Here is a 21,528-nt window from a genome sequence, read left to right on the forward strand (position 1 = left end):
TCGAGTTAACCTCCTGTGTCTTCGCATTGCCCTGTTTTAAAGCCACATAGACCTGCTGCCGCCAAAACTTCCTTTGCCAATGAAAATGTTCATAGGTTAAGTATGTGTTGCATGAGAAGCACTTCCTCTTGTCCAGTCAAGAGGGCTGGAGAGGAAAGAGTGCAGCACTCCTTATGCATTGTTGGGCGTTGTCTTTTTCTTCTTTTTGTAGACTGTGGCCTTAGCCTTGGTCACTCTCATATGTAGAGCATTCTGAAGGATGTCTGCTTATTCCCAAAACTTAACCAAGGTGCAGGGGTTGGTTTGCTCACATACTACTTCATTTCTCATTATTTGATTACTTACCTCTTTGGGTTTCTGAATAGCCTCCGCCAGAAACCATTGTGCATGACGTGATAAAAGAGCCCACTTTGTGCTGCTTTTGACTTTTGGTGGCCGATTGATGCCCACACATCATCTGCAGTCATCAGTGTGTGGACAGGACATGATTGTGACAGGCAGACCAGACTTTGAGAGCCTCATTCTATGCAGGTGGAGACAAGCTTCTCTTTGCACTTACGTTCTCCACTTGTCTTTCTCAGCCCCTTTGTGCTTTGCAATATCTTAGATGTTTTTGATTTTGACACTTGTATTAAATATTTTGTGCTCCCTGTTGCATTCCTTGATTAATTGAGGACAACTGACAGATCAGTACAAAGCAGTTAATTAAGTTTTACAGATCCGACTCCCCCCCCCCCCTTCTGACAGGCTGTTCTCCTGGACGCCATGGCGGAGGCCCCACTTTTTATGGAATTGTGAACTCTTCCTGCTCTTTTTCATTATCCTTTCCGAGGTTCACGAGATGAGACATTTGCAGCCTTAAGACTTCCTGCCGAGGTTTAGATTTTGTATTCTTGACATTGAAGCTGTCCTGTTACTGAATCTACTTAATTAGGAACACATTTCGGCTCCATGTCTACTTCTGGAACAGAGCTGGCAGCCTAGCCAGCCACTGGCCCAGGGAAGACAGGAGTTTTATGTGGCTACACAAATAGTGTACTGCTTTGAGTTTAGGTTGACCTGGTGTAGCTTTAGCCCTGGAACACAGTACATTTCAAAGGCACTATCTAGTTATGATTCTTAAACATTAGACAATGTCAAGCAAAAATATCCTAGGGTGTGAGATTCCGCCCAGTTCCAGGTGGTGGGTGGCTGCCTGCCTGTTCATTTTCCTTAACCTGAACACTTAATGACCCAACATGCACTTTGGGGCATTGTGGGTGAATTTGGGGATTAAAAACTCAGAGACAACAGCTTCCTTCCTACAGGGCTTTAAAAAACTCTGCTAACAACTTAAAAAATTTTAGGCTGAGAGATGACTAGGCTAAGATTCTATTGCATAATGCCAAGCAAGTCCACTAACCTGTTGGTTGCCAACCCTCCCTACATGGCCTCTTTCTGAAGGAGCAACCCTACCTTCGCTCTGCTGGGAGGATGCTCTCGTTCTTGCATTTGTGTAGCTCTTTAGCTGGACTGTTTAGCTGGGCTGTTCCCTTTTACTGCAACACAAACATTGTATGCAAAGGCCCTGAATGGGAAGCTGAGACGGGGACTTTCCATTTCCACAAGACTTGCACCAGGGATCCTCCTGCCTGGGCTCTGCTCTCAAGGTCTTGTCTTCATGGCGTCCTTTGGAGCACTAGTCGCATCTCCTGGCACAGGGGAGAGAAATGTAAAATTGTGCTACTTGTGTAAGGGCTTGAGGAATGTAAAAAAAGTGGAGGGTCAGGGAACGGGATAAAAGTCTGCACTTGGATTTTATCTGAATCACATTTATCTTGTAGCACCATGTCTTGTTACTTAAGTGTTTAGTATTACGTTATTGTGTTTTAGTTGAATGTTTAATATGTCAGCCCATGGCTTCCTCTGTATTTTGAGGGAGGAATTAGCTGGGGAAAGTCTGCCAAAGCCATCAAAGCAGACAATTCTGCTGTCAAGGGATCAGACCTTGGCATAAGGCAGCTTTGTGTGTTTATATGATGCTAGGCCTGGAATAGTACTTTGAGTTTTCACGTGTGAGCATCTGATTTCTAAGAGAGCTTTGGTTGATATTCTTGCTGATGTCACTTCCTGTAACTTATTTACATCTGTTCTTTAGTTCCTGGGGCCTCTAAGGGCTGTGGGGCCATATTCCTTTTTTATGCAATTGCTGGTGCCTCTCCTAAGCTCTGGGCTTCAGGTGACACAGGAATTAGTATGATGCTGAGCTATTCTGAACAGAGCTGCTTCCATTATCTAGGGTGCTTCCAGATAGAGGCGATATATTGCAAAGAGGTAATTCACATCTGATGTTTCCATATGTGCAGCTGGCACCTAAGAGTTTACACATGCCAGGCAAAAGAGGGTTGTGCTCAGGTGAGGAACATAGGGGTGCAGCGACAGAGGCCGCCAACTGAAATGTCAGCATACACATGACATACTGAACCTCCCCCAACCCCCAATGCATTGATGTTCTTCCACACCAGCAGTGACTGGATGTATTTCGGGGTTATTTTTACTTACTGAATTTTCTACAATTGAAATGTGAATGTGTGTGTGTGGGAGAAGACGGGAGAGAGGGGTGGGGAGAGAGAGAGTACAGTCTTGTATTTTGATAATGACATCATGTGGACAGTGACAAACTTGTGTGCATGAACATCACCATTTCCAGTTAGATTCCATGTGACAATAATCCTAACTGGCTTCCTAACTTTTCTCTCTCAGACTAAACCAGTTGTTTCTATTTTGTTTCAGAGCTCCAATGCCCTACCTCATAGGAATACACCTGAGCCTGGTGGAAGTAAGTTCATCTGTTCACGCTTCATTTCCTGCAATGGGTTCTTATGACTTCTGTCTTGACTTGCATGGTTTTATTTTCTTCATTGTTTTATTTAAAGTACTTTTATCCTGCTCGTTAGTCAGGGGTGGGGAAACTCCATCCCATGGCACTAATTAGGCCTGCCTGACCATAATTGTCAAGCTACAGTCACTTGCCCCATCAGGTGGGGGCGCAGGTGAAGTTGCAGCTGGGCCATAAAGAGTTTGGCAGGACTGCCAATCAGTTGCTAGATGTTATCAGCAAAGCCATTTGCAAGGCACCTTGAAACCCCAACTACAGTGGTACCTAAGAACAGCCCTGTTTACGAACTAGTCAGTTTAAGTACTCCGCAAAACCAGATGTAGTGTCCTGGTTTGCGAACTTTACCTTGATCTAAGAACAGAAGCCGAACGATGGAACGGGCACTGGCGGTGGAGGCCTCATTAGGGAAAGTGCGCCTCAGTTTAAGAATGGTTTTAGTCTAAGAACAGACTTCCAGAATGGATTACGTTCGTAAACCGAGGTACCACTGTATTAGCTGATTTCCAGGGGGTTTGAGACAAAATGCAGCACAGGGCTTTCTGCAAGCTTCGAGGATCAGCTGACTGTTGGGGCTTGAAAAGAGCTCTGTGCAGCTGAAATCCCAACAATCAAATTCCGAATTTGCCTGTTTGCAGCCAGGGGGCCTGGGGGAAGCTGTTTGTGCCCTCCTCCAGCACTTTGAATACAAGCTGCTGCCTGTGAAAAGGAAGAAATGCTCCATTTTTACACAGAAAAAGCAGTTTGTATTTAAAGCTGTTTGAATACAAATGCTTTCACCACAGAAGGGAAAATGGTTTGCTTTTAAGGCTATTTTTCCATCCGCATAACCTGTAAAGAGGCTCCATGAAACCAACTATCAGCTGATTGGCGGTTTAAATGAGTCTCTGTGATGGCACACTTCAAGTGCCAATCAGCTGGTTGGCGCTGAAAGCAGGTGTTTAGAGGTTGCTCTATAAGTCATGGTTACAGTGACCAGTTTGGAACTCCTTAGGATGTCAGGTGATTGACAGATGGGTGGTTCCACCCACCTATCAGTTGGACCATGTTTGTGGGGGAGACAAGGATCTGGGCCACTGGCAAGGTCCTGTTCCCTATCTCATTCTAGGCCAAAAGCCCCTCAGGGTGGAAATCTGTCATTTTATAATTTGAAAAATGCCATGCACATGTGTGGCACTATATAAACGATAACTTTAAAAAATGTTGCCCCTCTACCTACAAACAGATTGTTTTCCTATTTTTATTTACCAACTACCATAGAATTTCAGCAAAAAGTCTATGAGACATTTAGTTTCTTACTGAACATTAGTCAGAGAACCGAAAACAGTCAGTGAAAGATTCATAGTTATGGAAATAAACAAATAAACTTAATGTATTGGTCTGGTTTACACTTTCCACAGCAGGAAGAAAATTCACAAGAACATCCTTACTTAGAGCCATTAAATTTAAAATGTTTTTCCAAGTTATTACAATAAAAAATGATGGAACGCCCTCCCATAAGATGTCAAAGGAATAAATAACTGTCTGATGTTTAGAAGACATCTGAAGGTAGACCTGTTTAGGGAAGTTTCTTAATGACTGATGTTTTAGTATATTTTTAATCTCCTGTTGGAAGCCCCCCAGAGTGGCTAGGTAAACCCAGCCAGATGGGCGGGGTATAAGTAAATAATAATAATAATAATAATACCAATTAATTTTGCTGTTCCTTTACATGACATACCTGCTCTTAGTGGACAGTAAGTGCACTGTGACTATATTTTGTTCTGAATTCTGACAATGATGGTAAAATATGTTTACCTTTTAGCTCCATGTACACCTAAAAGGTGTACTAAGAAATGTGACAGATACTCTAGCACTAGTACAAAGACTCCCTAATATTCTGAGCAACGTTAATACATGGATTGTGATCCATCTGGGGCAGTTCATTTCACTGAGCTTGTGTAATGGCGACCCTTAGATCTCTCCGTTCCAGGTGCTCAAAATACTGATGGAGCTGAACAGGAATAACCATAATATTTGGATACAGTGCAATTGATTGACAGGAAGAAATATCAGCACGGTTATTTGGAATAAATCATCTTTCAGACATTGCAGTAATACTATTTTGGTGTTGTCTGGGCTATACAGATAGGGAATTGCAAAACCTAAATTCAGAACTGCAGCAAGGAACTTGTGCTGCCAAAGTAGCACACAACTCTCATCTCATCTCCCCCTTCTTCTGTTCTTTGCATAGGCTAGACCTGAGGCCTACCTCCTGTTTGTTTGTTTGTTTGTTTGTTTATATTAAAATTTGCATCCTTCCTTGCTCGGCAAAATGTCAGCTCAAGACAGGTTACAGTATCTTAACATAAAAAGATGAATTACCTTCAAAACACAAACTAACAGTAGTAAAAACAGAAAAGTAAAGAAGAGAAAATCCAGAACAATATCAACTAAGGAATGCCTTCTGAAATAATAGTTTTTAATTCCTGCTTTAAAACTATCCTTGAATCCACAAATAATTTTAGGATTGCTTGGGATTCAGAAAACATAATGAGAAGGCAATGAGTTGGGAAACAGGGCACCAATGGAATCATGTTCTGGCCCTGACTTTAATGGTGTAGAGTGTTGCTTGAATGCTCTTTCTCTGTCCCACGGGGATGACTTAAAAGTAAGGAATGTCATGCAGGCTCCATAACATGCAACCCTCCCCCTCCCCAACTGTTCTTGCAATTCACAGTATTTATTTGCGATTCTTTCCTTCCCCATTTTCAGTGATGGAAATCACCTTTCCCAAGCCACATTTGTGAGTCTTTACAGATACTTGTAAATAGCATGTAGTCCCCTCACCCACCTCCATGTTTTAGATCAGAGTACCTAGCTGTGTGTAGGACTTGAGCACACTGTGCTAAATGAATGTGTTGCTGTGGTAAATCTAGAGAGCAGCAGCTTCAGTCTCCCATGTTCGGTGTGTGTGCTGATCACTAGGCATTCCTGCCCTTAAGTGAGGTAAAAATCTCTCGCTGTCCTAGTGGTGGACTTCAAAGCAACGTGTCTGCTTAACCTTCTCCAAAGTTTGCTGCTTTAGATGCAGGCTATCCCTAGTGGTTCTCTTGCCCTCTCTTTGCTGAGTTTGAAGAGGCATTCATAGACGAATTTTACACAGTAAACCAAGCCATGGTTTAAAGCAAATGCATGGTCTCCCAGAGAGGAAATTGTTGCTTCTTTGCTCTTTCTCTGGTCCTGCTGTTGTGCCACTGAGGGCATCTGAACTGAGGTTGAGCCTTTAAAAAGGCTCTTTCGCAGTTCGGAGGGGTCGTAATGGTACCCGCCGAGCCTCCTTGTTTACAGGCTTCTGCACCTGTAATTTTTAAGGGTCCCCGCTTCGCCGTAGCGGCAGGACCCGAACCCGCGGAGCAGGCTTCTCCCGGAGCTCCGGGAAAAGTCCGCCATTAATCGCTGGCGCCGACCGGAAGTCCCGAACAACACACTAAGCTAAAGCATGGCTTAAGTCACTGTGGCACAGCAGCAGGAGGACCGGGAGAGGACCATGAGCCCATACATTCACACTAAACCAGGGTTTGGCTTAGCATTAACGGGTCCATAGTTTCCAAGCTTCCCTTTGTTTTGCTTTACAAAAGTTCATCAAGTGGCGTCCAACGTGTTTCAGGGCTGTTATTTCATGAAAAGAACATGAGCATGGTGGTGTTTCACATGAGCCCTAAAGCTAAATAAATAAAAACGCCCCATGGGGTGACCAAGATCCATCTTGTTCTCTCTGATTGGCTACCAACAACAGCCAATCAGATTTCCCCTTAGAAGCTCCCCAGCAAGACAATATGAAGAGATCCACCCCACCCCACCCTCTGGTAATTAGAGAGGGGGGAAGAGGGGGGCAGTTCTAAACAAGGATGCTGCATGCCTAGTTGCCATGGTGGGAATGTATTCTCTTTGTCTTCATCTAATAATGTTGTGGCATTGCTTAGGAACAGGCCATAGTTCAGAGAAGAGCACATGCTCTGTGTGGAGACGATCCCAGCTTGGATCCCCAGCATCTCCAAATCAAAAGGATCAGGTGGCAAGTGGCAGATAAGACACCTCACTACCTGAGATCCTGGAGAGCTTCTGCCAGCTTCTGCCTGACAGTAGTTGGCCAGATGAACAAATAGTTTGACTTGGCATCAAGCACGTTCCTGGGCTCAGTGGCCATGGCAAATCCCGTGGCCATTTAGGTCAGTGATTTGCGTGAAGCACCTCAATCTTCTGCATTTCCACAACTTGTTTCAAAAAAGTCCTTTTACTTTCACAGAGTGGAACAGTTCCTCTCTCTTCACTCTGCATGGTTGACAATTTTATAAACTATTCTCATATCCCCAGTTCTGTTTTTCCTGAACTTAAAAGTTTGGTGTTCTATGTAACTCGTAGTTTTGTTGTTTTGCTTACTGTATTCTGCTTTCTGTTGTTTATTGGTAATACTGCTCAGAATCTGAGAACTCTTACTCCAGTCCTCCCCCATTTCCTCCTAAAAGGAGCATGGAGAGAGTTCCTTGGCTCACTTTTATCTAGACCCTTTGCTGTCTGCCACTATCTATATATCCATCTGTGTTGGAAATATAGGTAGACTTCAGTTTAGTGCTCAGAATCGTTTGGGACCACTGTAGAAGTAGCAGTTAACCTGCTAATGCAAGTAGACAAGAGTATATTTGAGGGTTAAAATATCAAAACACATCCATAGGTTGTTACATCTAATTTGCTGTGACTGGAAGGCTCTCTGGTGAGATAAAGTAATCTCTGTTTTTAGTCCAAGAGCCTGTTTTTGATTTACAAACCCACTTCCCCCAGAGTGGAATATGTGGAGCTTTGCACAACTCCGTATTTTCCAAGGTTTCTATCATCACCTAGTCAGTCATTCTATATGACTCCCATTTAGCCATCCGTAAAGCAACTTCAAAGGAGAAGGGAAGCTTATAAGCTGCTGCTTATAAGCAAGGTTGGATTCTGTTGCATGAATAATGGAACACCCCTTTACTGCACTAATTGAATTCATATTAGGAAATAATAAGTGTTTAGCACTGATAAATAGCTGGTAGATAACAGAATCGGATCATCTCACACAGAATTACCTGTCTGTAAGTTTTCCTGGCCAAAACTGAACCTTTTTAATGTTCTTTATGTTCAGCAGCCATTTTCAATCAAATATTTATCTTGCCATTCCTTGAAGGAGCTTGGACCAGAATCCACATGGTCTCTCAAGACCACACCTGTTGAGTTTGAGATACAGAACTGTTTTTCAGGTGCCTTTCAGATTTTCCCTGGGCCAGATGGAGAGGCCGACCTAACAGCATATGCTTTTTAAAATGGACAGAATTAAGCACACATGGTTCTGCATGCATGTCATATGACATGTCATTTGTCATGTGTGAGTGTTTATATCTACCACCAGCCCAGACTTAGGCTCAGACTTTTTGGCAAGGAAGCTATTGAAGGGCAAGCCACAGAAATGTTCTCCTTCCAGAGGATGCTGTTGACTGGACTTGAAAGATAGGAATGGACTCCACCTATTTTTGGGTTACAAAGCAGCATCTTGACAGTTGCATTTATGCTAGAAATGGACTTCAGAGAGTGTCATCATCTGCAGAAAGTGGCCATAACATTCTTTGTGCACAGAAGGCCCCAGCATCTGCTCTCTAAGAGGCTTTAACTGAGAACATCTTTTCTTGGAGACCTTCTGCCAAAAGAGGAAAGGGCGCAGGACTTTGTGGACCAAGGTTCTGGCCCTGTTTAAGACAGCTGCATATAACCTGACCTGTGTGCTATATAGCTTCAGATATCCTCATCACAAATGTGCCAGTGGCAGCCCAGCTGAATTTATTGTGGTCTTAAAAAAAAAACCACAGTGGATGGGAGCTGAAACTCCCTTTTAGGAGAATTTCTGTGTCTTGACATTGCCTGATGGTTCAGCAGTGGAAGCAGCCCTGAACAGCAGCAGGCACACACCCGACCAATACCTTTTCCACTTTTGTCTGGGGCCTGAGAGAGGTTTGTTGCTCTGTTAGTGAGCAGCAGCTGTCAGCGATAAGTATTTCGGGCATCACCTGTGTAGGATCAGGCGGGTGTCTGTACATCAAGGTTAGCTGACTGGCGGAAGAGGGGGAAGAGGCACAGGAGGGGGTCAGAGGCCACCTGCTGGGCATGGATCAAAGGGTTCAGAGGTCAAAGAGCACTTGGAGCTTAACCATATCTGTCTGTGGAGTGGCTATTTCAGATTGCAAATCTGAGGGCCATTTTTCATTAAGGCCTCTTTAGTGCTCTGTCAGCCCATGGAATAATAAAATGTGATATCCGCTGTTCACCCCACCAGCTCCAGATTGATTGTTGTCTGCCGTGCTGCAATGATTTGCGGGCATCAGAGGCACACCTTCAATAAGCCCAAAACCGTGCACTTCACACGGAGGCTAGTGCACTCTTCTTCCTGGTGGTGGTTGTGAACATGAACACTAATCTTTTTCCCCCAAACTTGATCATGCACTCACTTGCTGGTGAACCTGGCACAACTAAGCCAAGGTTACCAGATTTTTTTCCAATGAATCCAGGGACACTTTAATTGATTTAATTAATTAATTAATTAAATACTACACGTTCAGGACGTTGATGCTGCAGCAATGACTGTGGCAGAGGGGCGGCTGCCACCTTGACCTCAACCGCCACGTTTCCCCTTCCTCCAAGGCTTCTACCTCCTTTCTCCATGAGCCTGGGCAGCCCCTGAGTTGTTGGTTCTTCAGTGGTGGTGGTGGGGAAGCGGTGCGCGGTGCGTCAGGCATGGAAGGCGGAGAAGGAGGGCTGAGAGTGGCAGTGGTGAGGCTTGGGCAGCGCAATGCCTCCCTTCCGATTGGAGCAGCCCCAATCCTATTCCTACTTGCGTGCAAGCAGGGGGGGCAGGGATCCCTCACCTGGGAAGGGAGGCTTCCCGTTGCCTAACTGAGAGATCCCTGCCCCCTCCTGCTTGCATGCAAGCTCTGATAGGCAGCGTGCAGCCTCCCTTCACAGCTTAGTTGCTGGGCTCAGGGAAGGTGGAGGTAGCCCGGAAGCCCCTACACCACCATCATTTGAGGACTTCCGAGCAGCTCCTGAAGCCAGCCAGAGCTAACTGCTCTGGGCTGCTGAGAGACTGCCACTGCTGCATTTCCCGGAGACCTTAGATGAAATCCGGGGACATTCTGGGGATGGAATTTCTCCAGGGACTTATTCTCAAATCCAGGGACTGTCCCTGGGTAATCCTAAACTAGGCTCATCTCTTCCATTTATTAATAATGTTCTCTTTGCTTTCTCTCGTCAAAGGAGACTTTGAGCTTTCGTTGATAGATTTATCAGCTCAGACTCGTGTTGAGCACTCTGTAGATGGCAGTTTTTGTTGATGAGGGCAAGTTTTCATCAGTGGAGCTGAGAATTAAAGGCAGTCTTTGTTAATTATTACTTTTTGCTGTTTTGATTCTCAAACAACTGTAATTCAGCAAAAATAAATAAATCAGGTTTGATTCCTGGTGTTATCAAGTCTGGCTGGGAAGGGCTGCTGCCTAAAACTCGGGAATCCATTGGTAATCATTATGGACCAGGGATAGGCAACTCCCAGCCCCTCCAGGTGATATTGGACTGCAACTTGCATCAGCCCTGGCAGGCACGACCAGTGGTTAGGATGATGGGAGTTGCCTTGCACCACATCTGGAGGGCTCCCTATCCCTAGTGGAGGCAGTACTGGCAGAGCGTTCCTAACTCTGGTGTGTTTCTGAATTAGAAAAACCACTGTGTTTGTCAACTACAGAAGGCACAGTCCAGCTGAAATAGAGCCATTCCTTGGGTCTTGGCTGCAGTTCAGACTGCTACATTCATCATCATCATCATCATCATCATCATAGCCATACTTAATTCTCCAGTTAACTGTAGAAGAATGTCCATCTTACCACAGTGGCAGTATAGGTCAATATAGCCACCAGTTTCATTGCCAGGAGTTACCAGTTGCTGTTAGAAAGAACCATATCTGTTGTTATTCTTCTTTATTTGTTTTAACAACAATTGATGCTAAATAGGAATGGAAGCCCTGAGATTTTCAAATAGCAAACCTGAAGATGACCAAGCACTGAGGCAGATATAAGTGGAGCCCATTTTGGGGCTGCTAGCATCATACACACCAGGATAGCGTAAATCCTATACCTTGACAGTCATGCTTGCTTGTGATGTTGCATGGAATTCTTAGCTGTAGAAAGGAAGCAAGAACAATGCCATTCTCAGTGCTCCATGATGTGATCTGTTAATTCCTAGCACTCCGCAACATGAAGCCATTCCTTTGAGTTTTTGCAAAACCATTACATTTGTGAAATCTCACAAAAACTTGCCTGCGAAATCAAGGGCTGTGTGGAGCTGCGGCTCATGAACACAGCAACACACAGCACCTGCTGATAGTTCACAGGCACAGCATTTCAGACCCGCTGCTGCAGTTTGCTTGGGAAGTTAAGAGGTTTTCACAAGTCCAGGTGCCATTTCTAATTTTTATATCTGCCTTTGTTTTTCCCTATTTCTTCCCCTTCAGGAGATACTGCTTAAGTTTGTAAACTCAGTAGTAAGCCACATTTTTATAGGTGACAGGGGAAGAGCAGAAAAGGGATCTGAGCGTGGGCAACCAGTGGGTGGGAGTGGGATTTTGTGTTGCGTGAAAAGCGACAGTGCAGAAGGCAGATGGGTCTGGCCCATGACCCACCAGGAAGTTTGACTGTGCTAGTCCTGTGCTAGCACACAAGTCCCATGTTACAGCATCTCCAGTTATCACTGGTTTGTTTGCAGGCACAAGCTGAAGTGCTGGTTATAACCTACAAAGCCCTCTGCGGCTTAGGCCAGGCTATCTGAAGGAACGTATTCTCCCATATGAACCTTCATGGGCACTGAAAACTTCTTGGGAGGCCCTTCTCTCAGTCCCCCCCTCCTCATAGGCACACTTGGTGGGGACACAGGTGGCTGCTCCCAGGATTTGGAAACCCACCTTCCTAATGTGGCCAGACAGATTTCCTTCTCCTTGTCCTTCCACTTTTATTCTGGCAGACTTTGGGGAACTGACTGACTAAGCTATAACAAGAACAGTCCTGCCCATTCATTTTAATGAGGCTTGACTGAAGAGCTTCACGGTAAATGCTCCATAGTAAGTGCAGGCACACGTGTGCATTTATTATTATTATTATTATTATTATTATTATTATTATTATTATCATCATTAGTGGTAGTAGTAATTAGATTTGTATACCACCCTGTACCCGCAGGGCAGTTCATTCATGTATGTGCACGTACCATTTTGGGTTTTTCCCTTCAGGCACTAAAATGCCTTGGGCTGGTCCTAAATCTGAATGTCATGCTGTGTGCAAATGGAAGGCTGTTTCAGCCACTGTGGAGTCCTGGCATTACTTCATGCTGCAGCTGAAATTCTGTGGCTGCCCCCTTACTGCCTTTGGCGAGATCCAAATCTGTTTCTGCTGTCAAAGTGTAGGAGGAGGCCTCTTGCCCGACCCCTTTGACCAAACTTCTGGCTTTAGTTAAGTCTTTACCTGAAGACTTTTTTTTTGTTAGGCCTATGAAGAATCATTTGGCTGTAACCGATTATTTTTGTAGTTGTTGCTTAATTTCCCAAGCCAGGAAGGTGCCAGTCAGTTGCTGTGCTGCTTCCTGGCTCCCCAAAGAAGCAAGTCTCCTGAGCTGGATTTGAGTCTATCTGATATGTGTTAAGCAGATGACCTTTTGGTTCTTTGAAGCTGGGGGAGGAAGTGGTGGTGGTGGAAGGCCCTTTTCCATTATTTCATAAGGCAACAATCCTCTTTGAATCTCAAACCTGTGACTCTGCTGCAAATTATTGGCTGAAAATTCCCAACATCTAAATATTGGGCACTGTGGGTCATATTAAAAAGATTGTGTTTGCCAAACTGAGGAAAACCAGACCGACGGCTGTCTGTCTGTCTGTCTGTCTGATTTTCTAAAGAGAAACTTTCACAAAGGTGCCCATTGTTTTCAACAGTGTACCCATGTTCATTTTTGTACAAACGCAGCACTGGTCTTAGGAAGGGCTGAAGAGCGTTTGACTTCTGAATATCTTAATTCTGTTGTGAATTAGAGAAAACTCTTGAGTAACCTTCAACCTGTAATGCAGCAAGGAGAGGCAACGTGGCTCTTGGGATAGCCTGCAACCTGCCCCAAGGCTTCCACCGCAGCTTGAGTGCCTGAGCTCTTCTGCAGACTGGTCATGTCTAAGATAAAAGGGGAGAGGTGACCCATTGCCTTGGGTTGCCACCTCTGCATCTTAAGACCGTTGGAACAGAGAAGAGAGGAGGAGGCTGGGCTGGTTCCTCGTTCTAAGAGATAACCAGATGAACATTAAGCCAAGATTCCGTTGATTTAGGGTGGCTGACAACATGTGTGTTTGAGCTTCAGAAAACATGATGTGGAAGTTTGATATAGCAGGGAGAGAACAGGGATCTGGCAAGAACTAAGCAGATGTTATGTAGGGGTCAATAGGTGTTAGGCTTAAGTAATGACATTGTCCTTTTATCTTAACTTCTTCATTTTCAGAAAGTCCGAAACATGGCCCTGGAAGATGTGGTCGTCCTCAACGTTGACACTAACACACTCGAAACTCCTTTTGATGATCTTCAGAGCCTGCCAAATGATGTGGTGAGTGCAGTGGTCATGGGTGAGGACAATGCCTTTGTGTAGTCTGCTTCTGCTCCTCCATCTTCAATCCTCAGTGGAGCAGGGGAGGTGGGGGAGAAGGGGGGGGCAGCCCTTGACTCTCCACCAGCCAGACCTCTCTCTCCCTCCTCCTGAACTCTGTTCTTCACCCTCCAATCCTGCAGCTTCTCCTGCCTCTGGCTCTCGGCTCCTGGTTGTTACAGGCTCCCCCAAATCACTGATCTCTTCTTTCAAGTCAGTCTCCACCCCCACCCCCCTTCTCCAAGTGCCCACTCCGCATTATCCAGCCACCACTACTCGAGTGTCCAGCCAGTCTGCGGCACCTTCCTTATTTGTGTGTTCCATTGCTTTGGCTGTTGCTCTGCCCCTCGTGGGGCTGGCTGCCAATTTCCCCAACCAGTAACATGGCTGATGCCACTGCTTCTCCCCGTTCCATGGTGAAAGACATCCAGATCATCTTGAAGTCTCAATAATAACCACCCTCCTGATTCCACCACAGGCTTCCACAGCAGACCAGCACTGGGAAACCTCCAGATGTTTTTGGACTCCCACTACTGTTAGCCCAAAGCGTCATGTCCAGTGGTCAGGGATGATGGGAAGGTTGCCTACCCATCCTATAGAGCAGTGTTTCCCAACCTTGGGCCTCCAGCTGTTTTTGAACTACAATTCCCATCATCCCTGACCACTGGTCTTGCTAGCTAGGGATGATGGGAGTTGTAGTCCAAAAACAGCTGGAGGCCCAAGGTTGGGAAACACTGCTATAGAGATAGGGAGCCATCCAATTCTAAGCCCTCTTCCAGAGTGGAAACCTGGCTGTGAGCTTTGACACTGCTGACAATAAACACAGCACCTTTTCCTAATATGAGCGCAATCCTTGTGAAGTAGGCAATTATTCTGGATTTCCCATTAGGCGAGTACCTGAGTCTTTCCTAAAGCTGCTTCATTTCCAGCTGGACTGAGCTTTGAACTGGGGTCTTCTTCCATAAGTCTTTAACTGCTGTGCTTCGCTGGTTCTAATTGCTGCTTACCTTACTTTACCCTCTTTGCAATACTTAATTTTCATTTTTATCCTCACAACCACTCTGTGGAATAAGTTAGTATGGGAGATGGTGACATGCCTCAAGGCCACCCAGTGACCTTCTTGACTGAGCAGGGACTTGAACCTGCATCTCCCTCACCTCCAGCTCGGGGCTCTTGCTGTTGCGCCATAACGAGTTGGTCGCAGTGCCTTGGGAGGAAGCTGCAACTGGTGGTCAAGAGGTCACAACTCCCTGTTTTCTTCTAAGCACAATGAGCTCCTCCCTGGTTTCCTTCTGTGCAGTGAAGGTGCCAGCTGATGTCCCCCTTCTTGGAGTAGGGGCTGGATCCAGGCCCTTGCACCAAGGGATATGATTTGTCAACAATCAAGAGAAATATTTGATTTTATGGGACCTCATGAAAGGAGCCGTTGCGAGAAGGCAGCAGAACATCATAAGAGACTTTGCCAAATAAACCCCAAATTGAGAGCTTTGGAATGTCATAAATTTTAAGAGAGTTCCTTCCGTTCATTTATTTCCTTTTATAACACAAGAGAGCTGCATTTCACTAGTTAAAGCTTACTGATTTGGGTTTCTGTGGGTCTGCTTGAAGGCTATGCTTTTTTATTATCAGCATCATCATCACCATCGTGATTGTCATCTTTTGTTATTCTTGTGGTGCTTGTTTTGGAAGGATGTTTGGGGCATCGCAGAGGAAGTGCTGGCAGCAATTTCCATTTAACCAGCTGGAAACATATGTGTACACAGCCTGGGGTTTCCCCCACCCCACCCCAAATTCAGTAGGGTTTTAATAGCATCTGTAACAAAGCTTTAACTAGCATCCTCTTGCTTTGAGTAATTAGTGTCTTCTGACATGCCCACTGTTGTTACATTAGGTACCCAGATAGGGAAGCTTTCTCCTCCGCCTTGAGACTGTTCTCCATTCTGGCTTTGACCACTAGAGAGCAGATATCTTGCTTCTGCTTGTAATTGGATTTCTGTCAAGTGTTTTCATGCTTCATGTGTTTGGAACTCAGCCTGGATCACATGGTTCCTGGCTGCTGGGGTATGTATAAATCCGAACTTTCACACACTTCTTTTTCCCCTGGGGGGAGCAATGGGGTCTGTATCAACTTGCATCCCCTGGGCTCGTGCCTCAGGAAAGCCATTGAGATGTGTTGAAGGCCATGTATATGGAATCACCCATGTGCAACATAGATGCAAATATTTCCCAGGACTAAAAATGCCATCAGCTTACGGAAACACCAGGCACCCTGTGTCATGACAGCAACCCAGTCTCAAAGGGAAAACACTCTTCCAGTGAGGAATGAAAACCCAGTTTCATGACCTCTCCAGTTGCCCAGCACCTGACCAGGGATGCAGTTGGCAGTCACCCAGCAGTGCTTAAATTCTTGCTGAACTTGCATGTGTGAGTGTGAGCCTTTGGTTATTCAGAAAAATGGCTCCATTTCACGTGCTCCGTTGGGGCCTGAGCTTTGTCAAAGGAACTTCCATTATTCCTGGGGTTTGCACTGGGAGCTGTCCCAGTTCCTGCCTTGCCTCACCTGGCCTGAGCTGCTGCCTGGCCCCTGAGGATTATCTGCTGCCTGGGGTTGGAGTCTGCATCACACACACACACACCCCCCTCCTCATACCTTCTTCTGGAATCTTCGGGTGCAGAGCCTGTGTGCTTTGCACCTCTGAATCTTGTATTCACCTACAGGCAGGAGCATACCTGCCTCCTGAGAATGCATCACTCTGCCCCAGGTTCAAAAGATTTTTGTAATTTTTAATTTTTTTAATTACTACTTTTGGTTAAGAACAGGACAGGCTACCTGTCGCTATGCAGAGAGGTGCAGAATGCAGCCATTTGTCCCTATTTATACTTTCAATTCGTTGTGTGAAGAGCACCTTTGGGTGCCATTAATCTTTCTTTAAGCTACCAACTTAATTGATTTTAAACATTTACGTCCCACCTTTCCATAATGCATTTCAAAAACAGTTAACTGAAGTCAAAACAGTTAAACCACATGCATCAATTAAAAAGCAGCTTTAAAAAAAACAAAACTATCATCAGAAATTCAGCAATGAACAGCAAAGGTAATATTAAAATGTTTCTTTTTAAGAATTCAGCAGAACAGAACAGGGTTCACATAGCATCTAACAGCAAATAAAGTAGGCAGCAGGTGAGTGTCTGCATGGGAAGAAGCCTATTATTAGGGTGCGTTCCTTGAAAGGCCCAGCCCCTAGTTGGCGGCCAGCAATCTGCTTAGGGCAGGGGCTTTGGTGGTGAAAATTGTACCACTGGGTGACTTTTTTCATGCCCTTATAAAACTTTGCATCAGTGACTAAGAGGAATTCAGGTTCCTTACTTGGACACACATACCTCACAGGTTTCATCTAGAAGTGGCATGCTATTTTGAGAACATAAGAGATGCGCTCTCTTTTTTGGAAAGCGAGTTTCAGATGAGAGATGAACAAAGTTGGGGATTTCTTGGAGGAAACACACCACAAAAAGCACCAGACCCTTTAATCAACAATGTTTCAGCGCCTCAGAATGTTACTCAGAGATCAGCTCTTGTGAACAGGCTAATTGGCTTGTGATTATTTTATTCTGTCAGTGAAGTATCCCGTCTTCTTATTTATTAGTATGGCCTTAGGAGGAGGAAATCTCTCTCTCTCTCTCTCTCTCTCTCTCTCTCTCTCTCTCACACACACACACACACACACACACACACATGAATATTTGCTTTTTCACGTTGTGGGCATTTAAACTTGCTGAGTGGGTCACATGAGTGCAAAGCTTCTGTTTTCTTGATTTTTTTAAAAAAGTAACTTGCATTTATTTATTTTTTCCCCTTTCTGATATTGTGTTTTGCAAAGGAATGTGTTTTTCTTGCTTTATTCATGTTGACAACTAAAAGCCTTGGATCTAATTAAAAGAATTTCCACTCGCACCTCTACTGAACCATTTCATTATGCTGCACTGCACAGATTGCATTTTGAAACATGGTGATAGCTTAAGCCTGACCTTTAATCCTGAGCTGCCAAGAGTATAAAAATCTTCTCTAAAAACACTTCCAGGATTGGCTGCGTGTTTCTGTGCCTGCCTTGGTAAGAAGCAGCCTCTGTGTGTAGCGGCTACCGTCCGAGTTGGAAAATATGCTTCCTTTTGCTTAAGCAGAGCAGCTGAGCATTGGGTGCCTGTCTCAGCTTGTGGGCAGCATTTCCCCAGAAAGGGGGGCAGTGGGGCGGGGGAGGACACTTTTGGCAGCTGCCCTCTTCTTTGACTTGGGACTCCAAGCAGAGAGGGCTTGATTTCTGCCAGGAGCTGAACCCCAGAAGCTTCTTTTCTCATTCGTAATCCAGTTTGTTTTATTTTTATTCTGTAAGCCACCTTATGAGGACCGGGCCCTAATAAAAGGCAGTCTATGAATTTGTATATGAAATAAATCAATCAGCTGATTTCAGCTCTGGAACGTGTAAGGTAAAAGTGAAGGAGAGAGGGCCCCTGGGCCTTTGCAGTGTGCCCTTTTACTCAATGCAGAGCAAGGACAGCTGATGGTCACCACACATCTGTCATCTGCCAAGAGCGAAGTCCCTGCAGAGAAAGTTGGTCCCCACATTCCGAAGCCCCAGACCTGGAGCTTCCGGGGCTTAGGGCTGGAAATGAACTTTGACCTGAGGTACCTCCCCAACATGCCATTTGCTGGCATGGACAAGGACTAGCAAAGTGTGTTTAGGTTGTTGAGACCTGTGCTGATTTGGGGGGTTATGTTTCACGTTACAGAGTGGAAGACATTGGCTTTTAAGGCCTCTGCGTGGACAGTGTGGGGCTTGTGCTTTACCCAAAACTGTTCCTTCTATCTCTTTAACATCTCTTTTTTTTAAAAATAATATTTATTCGAGTTTTAAAAATTACAAAGAGAAAATTAGAAACAACAAATAAAAATATACAGAGAAAATACAGACAATTAGAAAAACAACAACAGCTCAAACCTTTACATAACTTTCTTTCCTTTGCTTATTTCCTTGACCTCCTCACACCTCCCTTTTTTGTATTCTAGTTCAATTAGATATTTCAGCAAATCCTTTCCAGCTTTGTTTTTATCCTGATAATTTATCTTAATATGCTGTAATTTTACATTCTCGTCTTTCACCAATTAAAAAATCAATTTTTACCTAATCCTTTATATCATTTCTGCTAAAACCACATTACTTCATTCCAACATCCTTCTAACATTCCTTAATTTTACAATATTTCTGTAAATAAACTTTAAATTTTTTCCAATCTTCTTCCACCAACTCTTCACCTTGGTCTCGGATTCTGCCAGTCATTTCTGCCAGTTCCATATAGTCCATCACTTTCATCTGCCATTCTTCCCGGGTGGGTAAATCTTGTGTCTTCCAATACTTTGCGATGAGTATTCTTGCTGCTATTGTTGCATACATAAAAAAAAGTTCTGTCCTTCTTTGGCACCAATTGGCCGACCATGCCCAGGAGAAAGGCCTCTGCTTTCTCCTGAAAGGTATATTTAAATACCCTTTTCATTTCATTATAGATCATCTCCCAGAAGGTCTTAATCCTTGGGCACGTCCACCAAAGGTGAAAGAATGTACCTTCAGTCTCTTTACATTTCCAACATTTATTATCGGGCAAATGATAAATTTTTGCAAGCTTGACTGGTGTTATGTACCACCTGTATATCATTTTCATTATATTCTCTCTTAAGGCATTACATGCCGTAAACTTGATACCTGTGGTCCATAACTGTTCCCAGTCAGCTATCATAATGTTATGTCCAACATCTTGTGCCCATTTCATCATAGCAGATTTCACCATTTCATCCTGAGTGTTCCATTTCAACAGCAAGTTATACATTCTTGACAAGTTCTTAGTTTTAGGGTCTAACAATTCTGTTTCCAATTTTGATTTCTCCACATGAAAACCAATTTTCTTATCCAAATTATACACCTCCATTATTTGATAGTAATGAAGCCAATCCCGTACTTTGTTTTTTAGTTTTTCAAAACTCTGCAGCTTTAATCTGTCTCCTTCTTGTTCCAGTATTTCCCAATATTTCGGCCAATTGGCCTCCATATTGAGCTTTTTCAGAGCCTATCTCTTTAACATCTCATGGAATGCACACTTTAGTGCTTTTTGCCTTTTTTTTAGTTTACAAAAAGGAAAAAGCAATTCTTGGGGGGGGGGTGTAGCAAGGAATAAGGGAAACACACTTTTTTTTGTTAGTAAATGCCTTATTTACTGCTTTCTTCCTCCATAGTTGTACAAAAAGTAATGCAGAGCTGCCCTTTTGCTAAACAAATCAGTGAGAAAGAAGTGGCCATTCTGCTTTGCTTTATGCTTCTGGAGTAATCTTGGTACCTCCCAAAAATGTCCAGTGTGGTGGTCCTCACACAACCAAAAGTTGCATCAAATATGACATTTTTTGCAGTTGCTTTCCACTGAGACAGGAATCCCTGATTTAGATCTGCGTATTAAAGTCCTCTCTGTTTAGCTACTGTCTTAAAACATGCAGAAGACTAGAGCTCTGAAGCAAAAGAGTTTCAGCACCTGTTTCTGGAGTATCTGTCTTAGATGCTAAGAGATGTATACTTGTGAGTATCATCAGAAAGAAATGAGTCCCCTGTGGAACTTGCTGGTAGTCTTCCCCCGCTCCCAGGAATCATCTCTCTGCAAGGTGCATAGACAGTCTGTCTGGACATTTGCTAAATGCTTCAGTAGTCCTTGCCAGGTGCTGTGCTGGTCAGGCACTGGTTTCCCCACTCCCTCTGCCACTGGAGCTGCTGGTCAGAACAGGAAGTTGTCGGCAGTTCAAGCCACAACACAGTTGCAGGCTTCTGTTCAGAATCCTCCTTGCCTCAGCCAACATGACATCAGTGGGCCTTTCTCCTGCCACCCCCTGCTTTGAAGATCCCTGATCTGCTACACTCCCTCAGTTTAGGCAGTGCAACACAGAGGATGCCAGCCAGGCTAATCCCTCTGCATCTCATCATCATCATTATTATTATTATTACTACTACTACTACAATTTATATACTGCCCTTTATGTGAAGATCCCAGGGTGATGTACGACGTTAAAAACATATTTTACATTGCATAAAAATAAAAGACAATTTTAAAAATCACAGAAAAAAACCATAACAGTACCCACACATTTTAAAAGGCCATAGATGGTTTAATGGGCAAAGGCTACAGTAAGAGGAATCTAAAGCCATGTAATGTTGGTGCCAGGCGAGCCTCTTTGGGGAGAGCATTCCACAAATGGGGAGCCACCACAGAAAAGGCCTTATTATTGTGCTGTCACCCTCGGACCTCCGGGGGAGAAGGGGACACTTAGGTCATGGCCTGGCACTCAGGTCCAATTCAGGCAAGTATATGTGAGAGAAAGAAGTCCTTTCTACTTCTTTGTCTTTCTCCCCTCCCCAGCCCCTTTCTACTAACTTAAACGGTGCACATCTTCATTGTAGCCACCCCTGACATGCCCCAGGGCTAATCAAGATAAGCCCCTGCTACTCTCTAGGGTGTTGCCTTGTGGTCAGGTGCACCTTCATGAGATCAACTGAAGTCCTCCTCCCTGGTCAGGCAGAATGCTGGTTCCTGCTGCGCTTCAAAGCTTTGTGAGAGCCCTCTGCTCCAGTTGGATCAGGAGAGGATTTTGCCAGGTGACTTGTTCAGCGGTTCAAAGGCACAGTGTTGCTGGGGGTTTTTTAAGGAAACAATATAAAGGCAGTGGCCATTTACTGGGGGGGGGCGCTCTATGAGAAGCTGGGGCTCAGTGAGGCAATTACAAAAGTGTGCATTAATATACAAAATACATTTGCCAGCTCTCCTTGATTACATTAGAAAGAAGATAACTGCTTTCTCTCAGCTACACTATGTAGATATCTAAATGCCAAAAAAGATATTTAAAT

General features: G+C 44.4%; 1 protein-coding gene across 9 annotated transcripts in view; it reads left to right on the top strand.

Annotated features, from left to right (window-relative positions):
- Positions 1–21,528, top strand: part of DENND1A (DENN domain containing 1A) — a 279,415-nt gene that overhangs the window by 175,425 nt on the left and 82,462 nt on the right. For all 9 annotated transcript variants that reach the window (XM_079961977.1, XM_079961981.1, XM_079961979.1 and 6 more), the window contains 2 exons: positions 2,773–2,818; positions 13,457–13,558. In XM_079961977.1, coding sequence (XP_079818103.1) covers positions 2,773–2,818; positions 13,457–13,558 — 148 coding nt within the window. The remainder of the gene's footprint in view (positions 1–2,772; positions 2,819–13,456; positions 13,559–21,528) is intronic.

This window comes from Podarcis cretensis (genome assembly GCF_951804945.1).
Source record: "Podarcis cretensis genome assembly, chromosome: Z".
Classification (NCBI taxonomy): domain Eukaryota; kingdom Metazoa; phylum Chordata; class Lepidosauria; order Squamata; family Lacertidae; genus Podarcis; species Podarcis cretensis.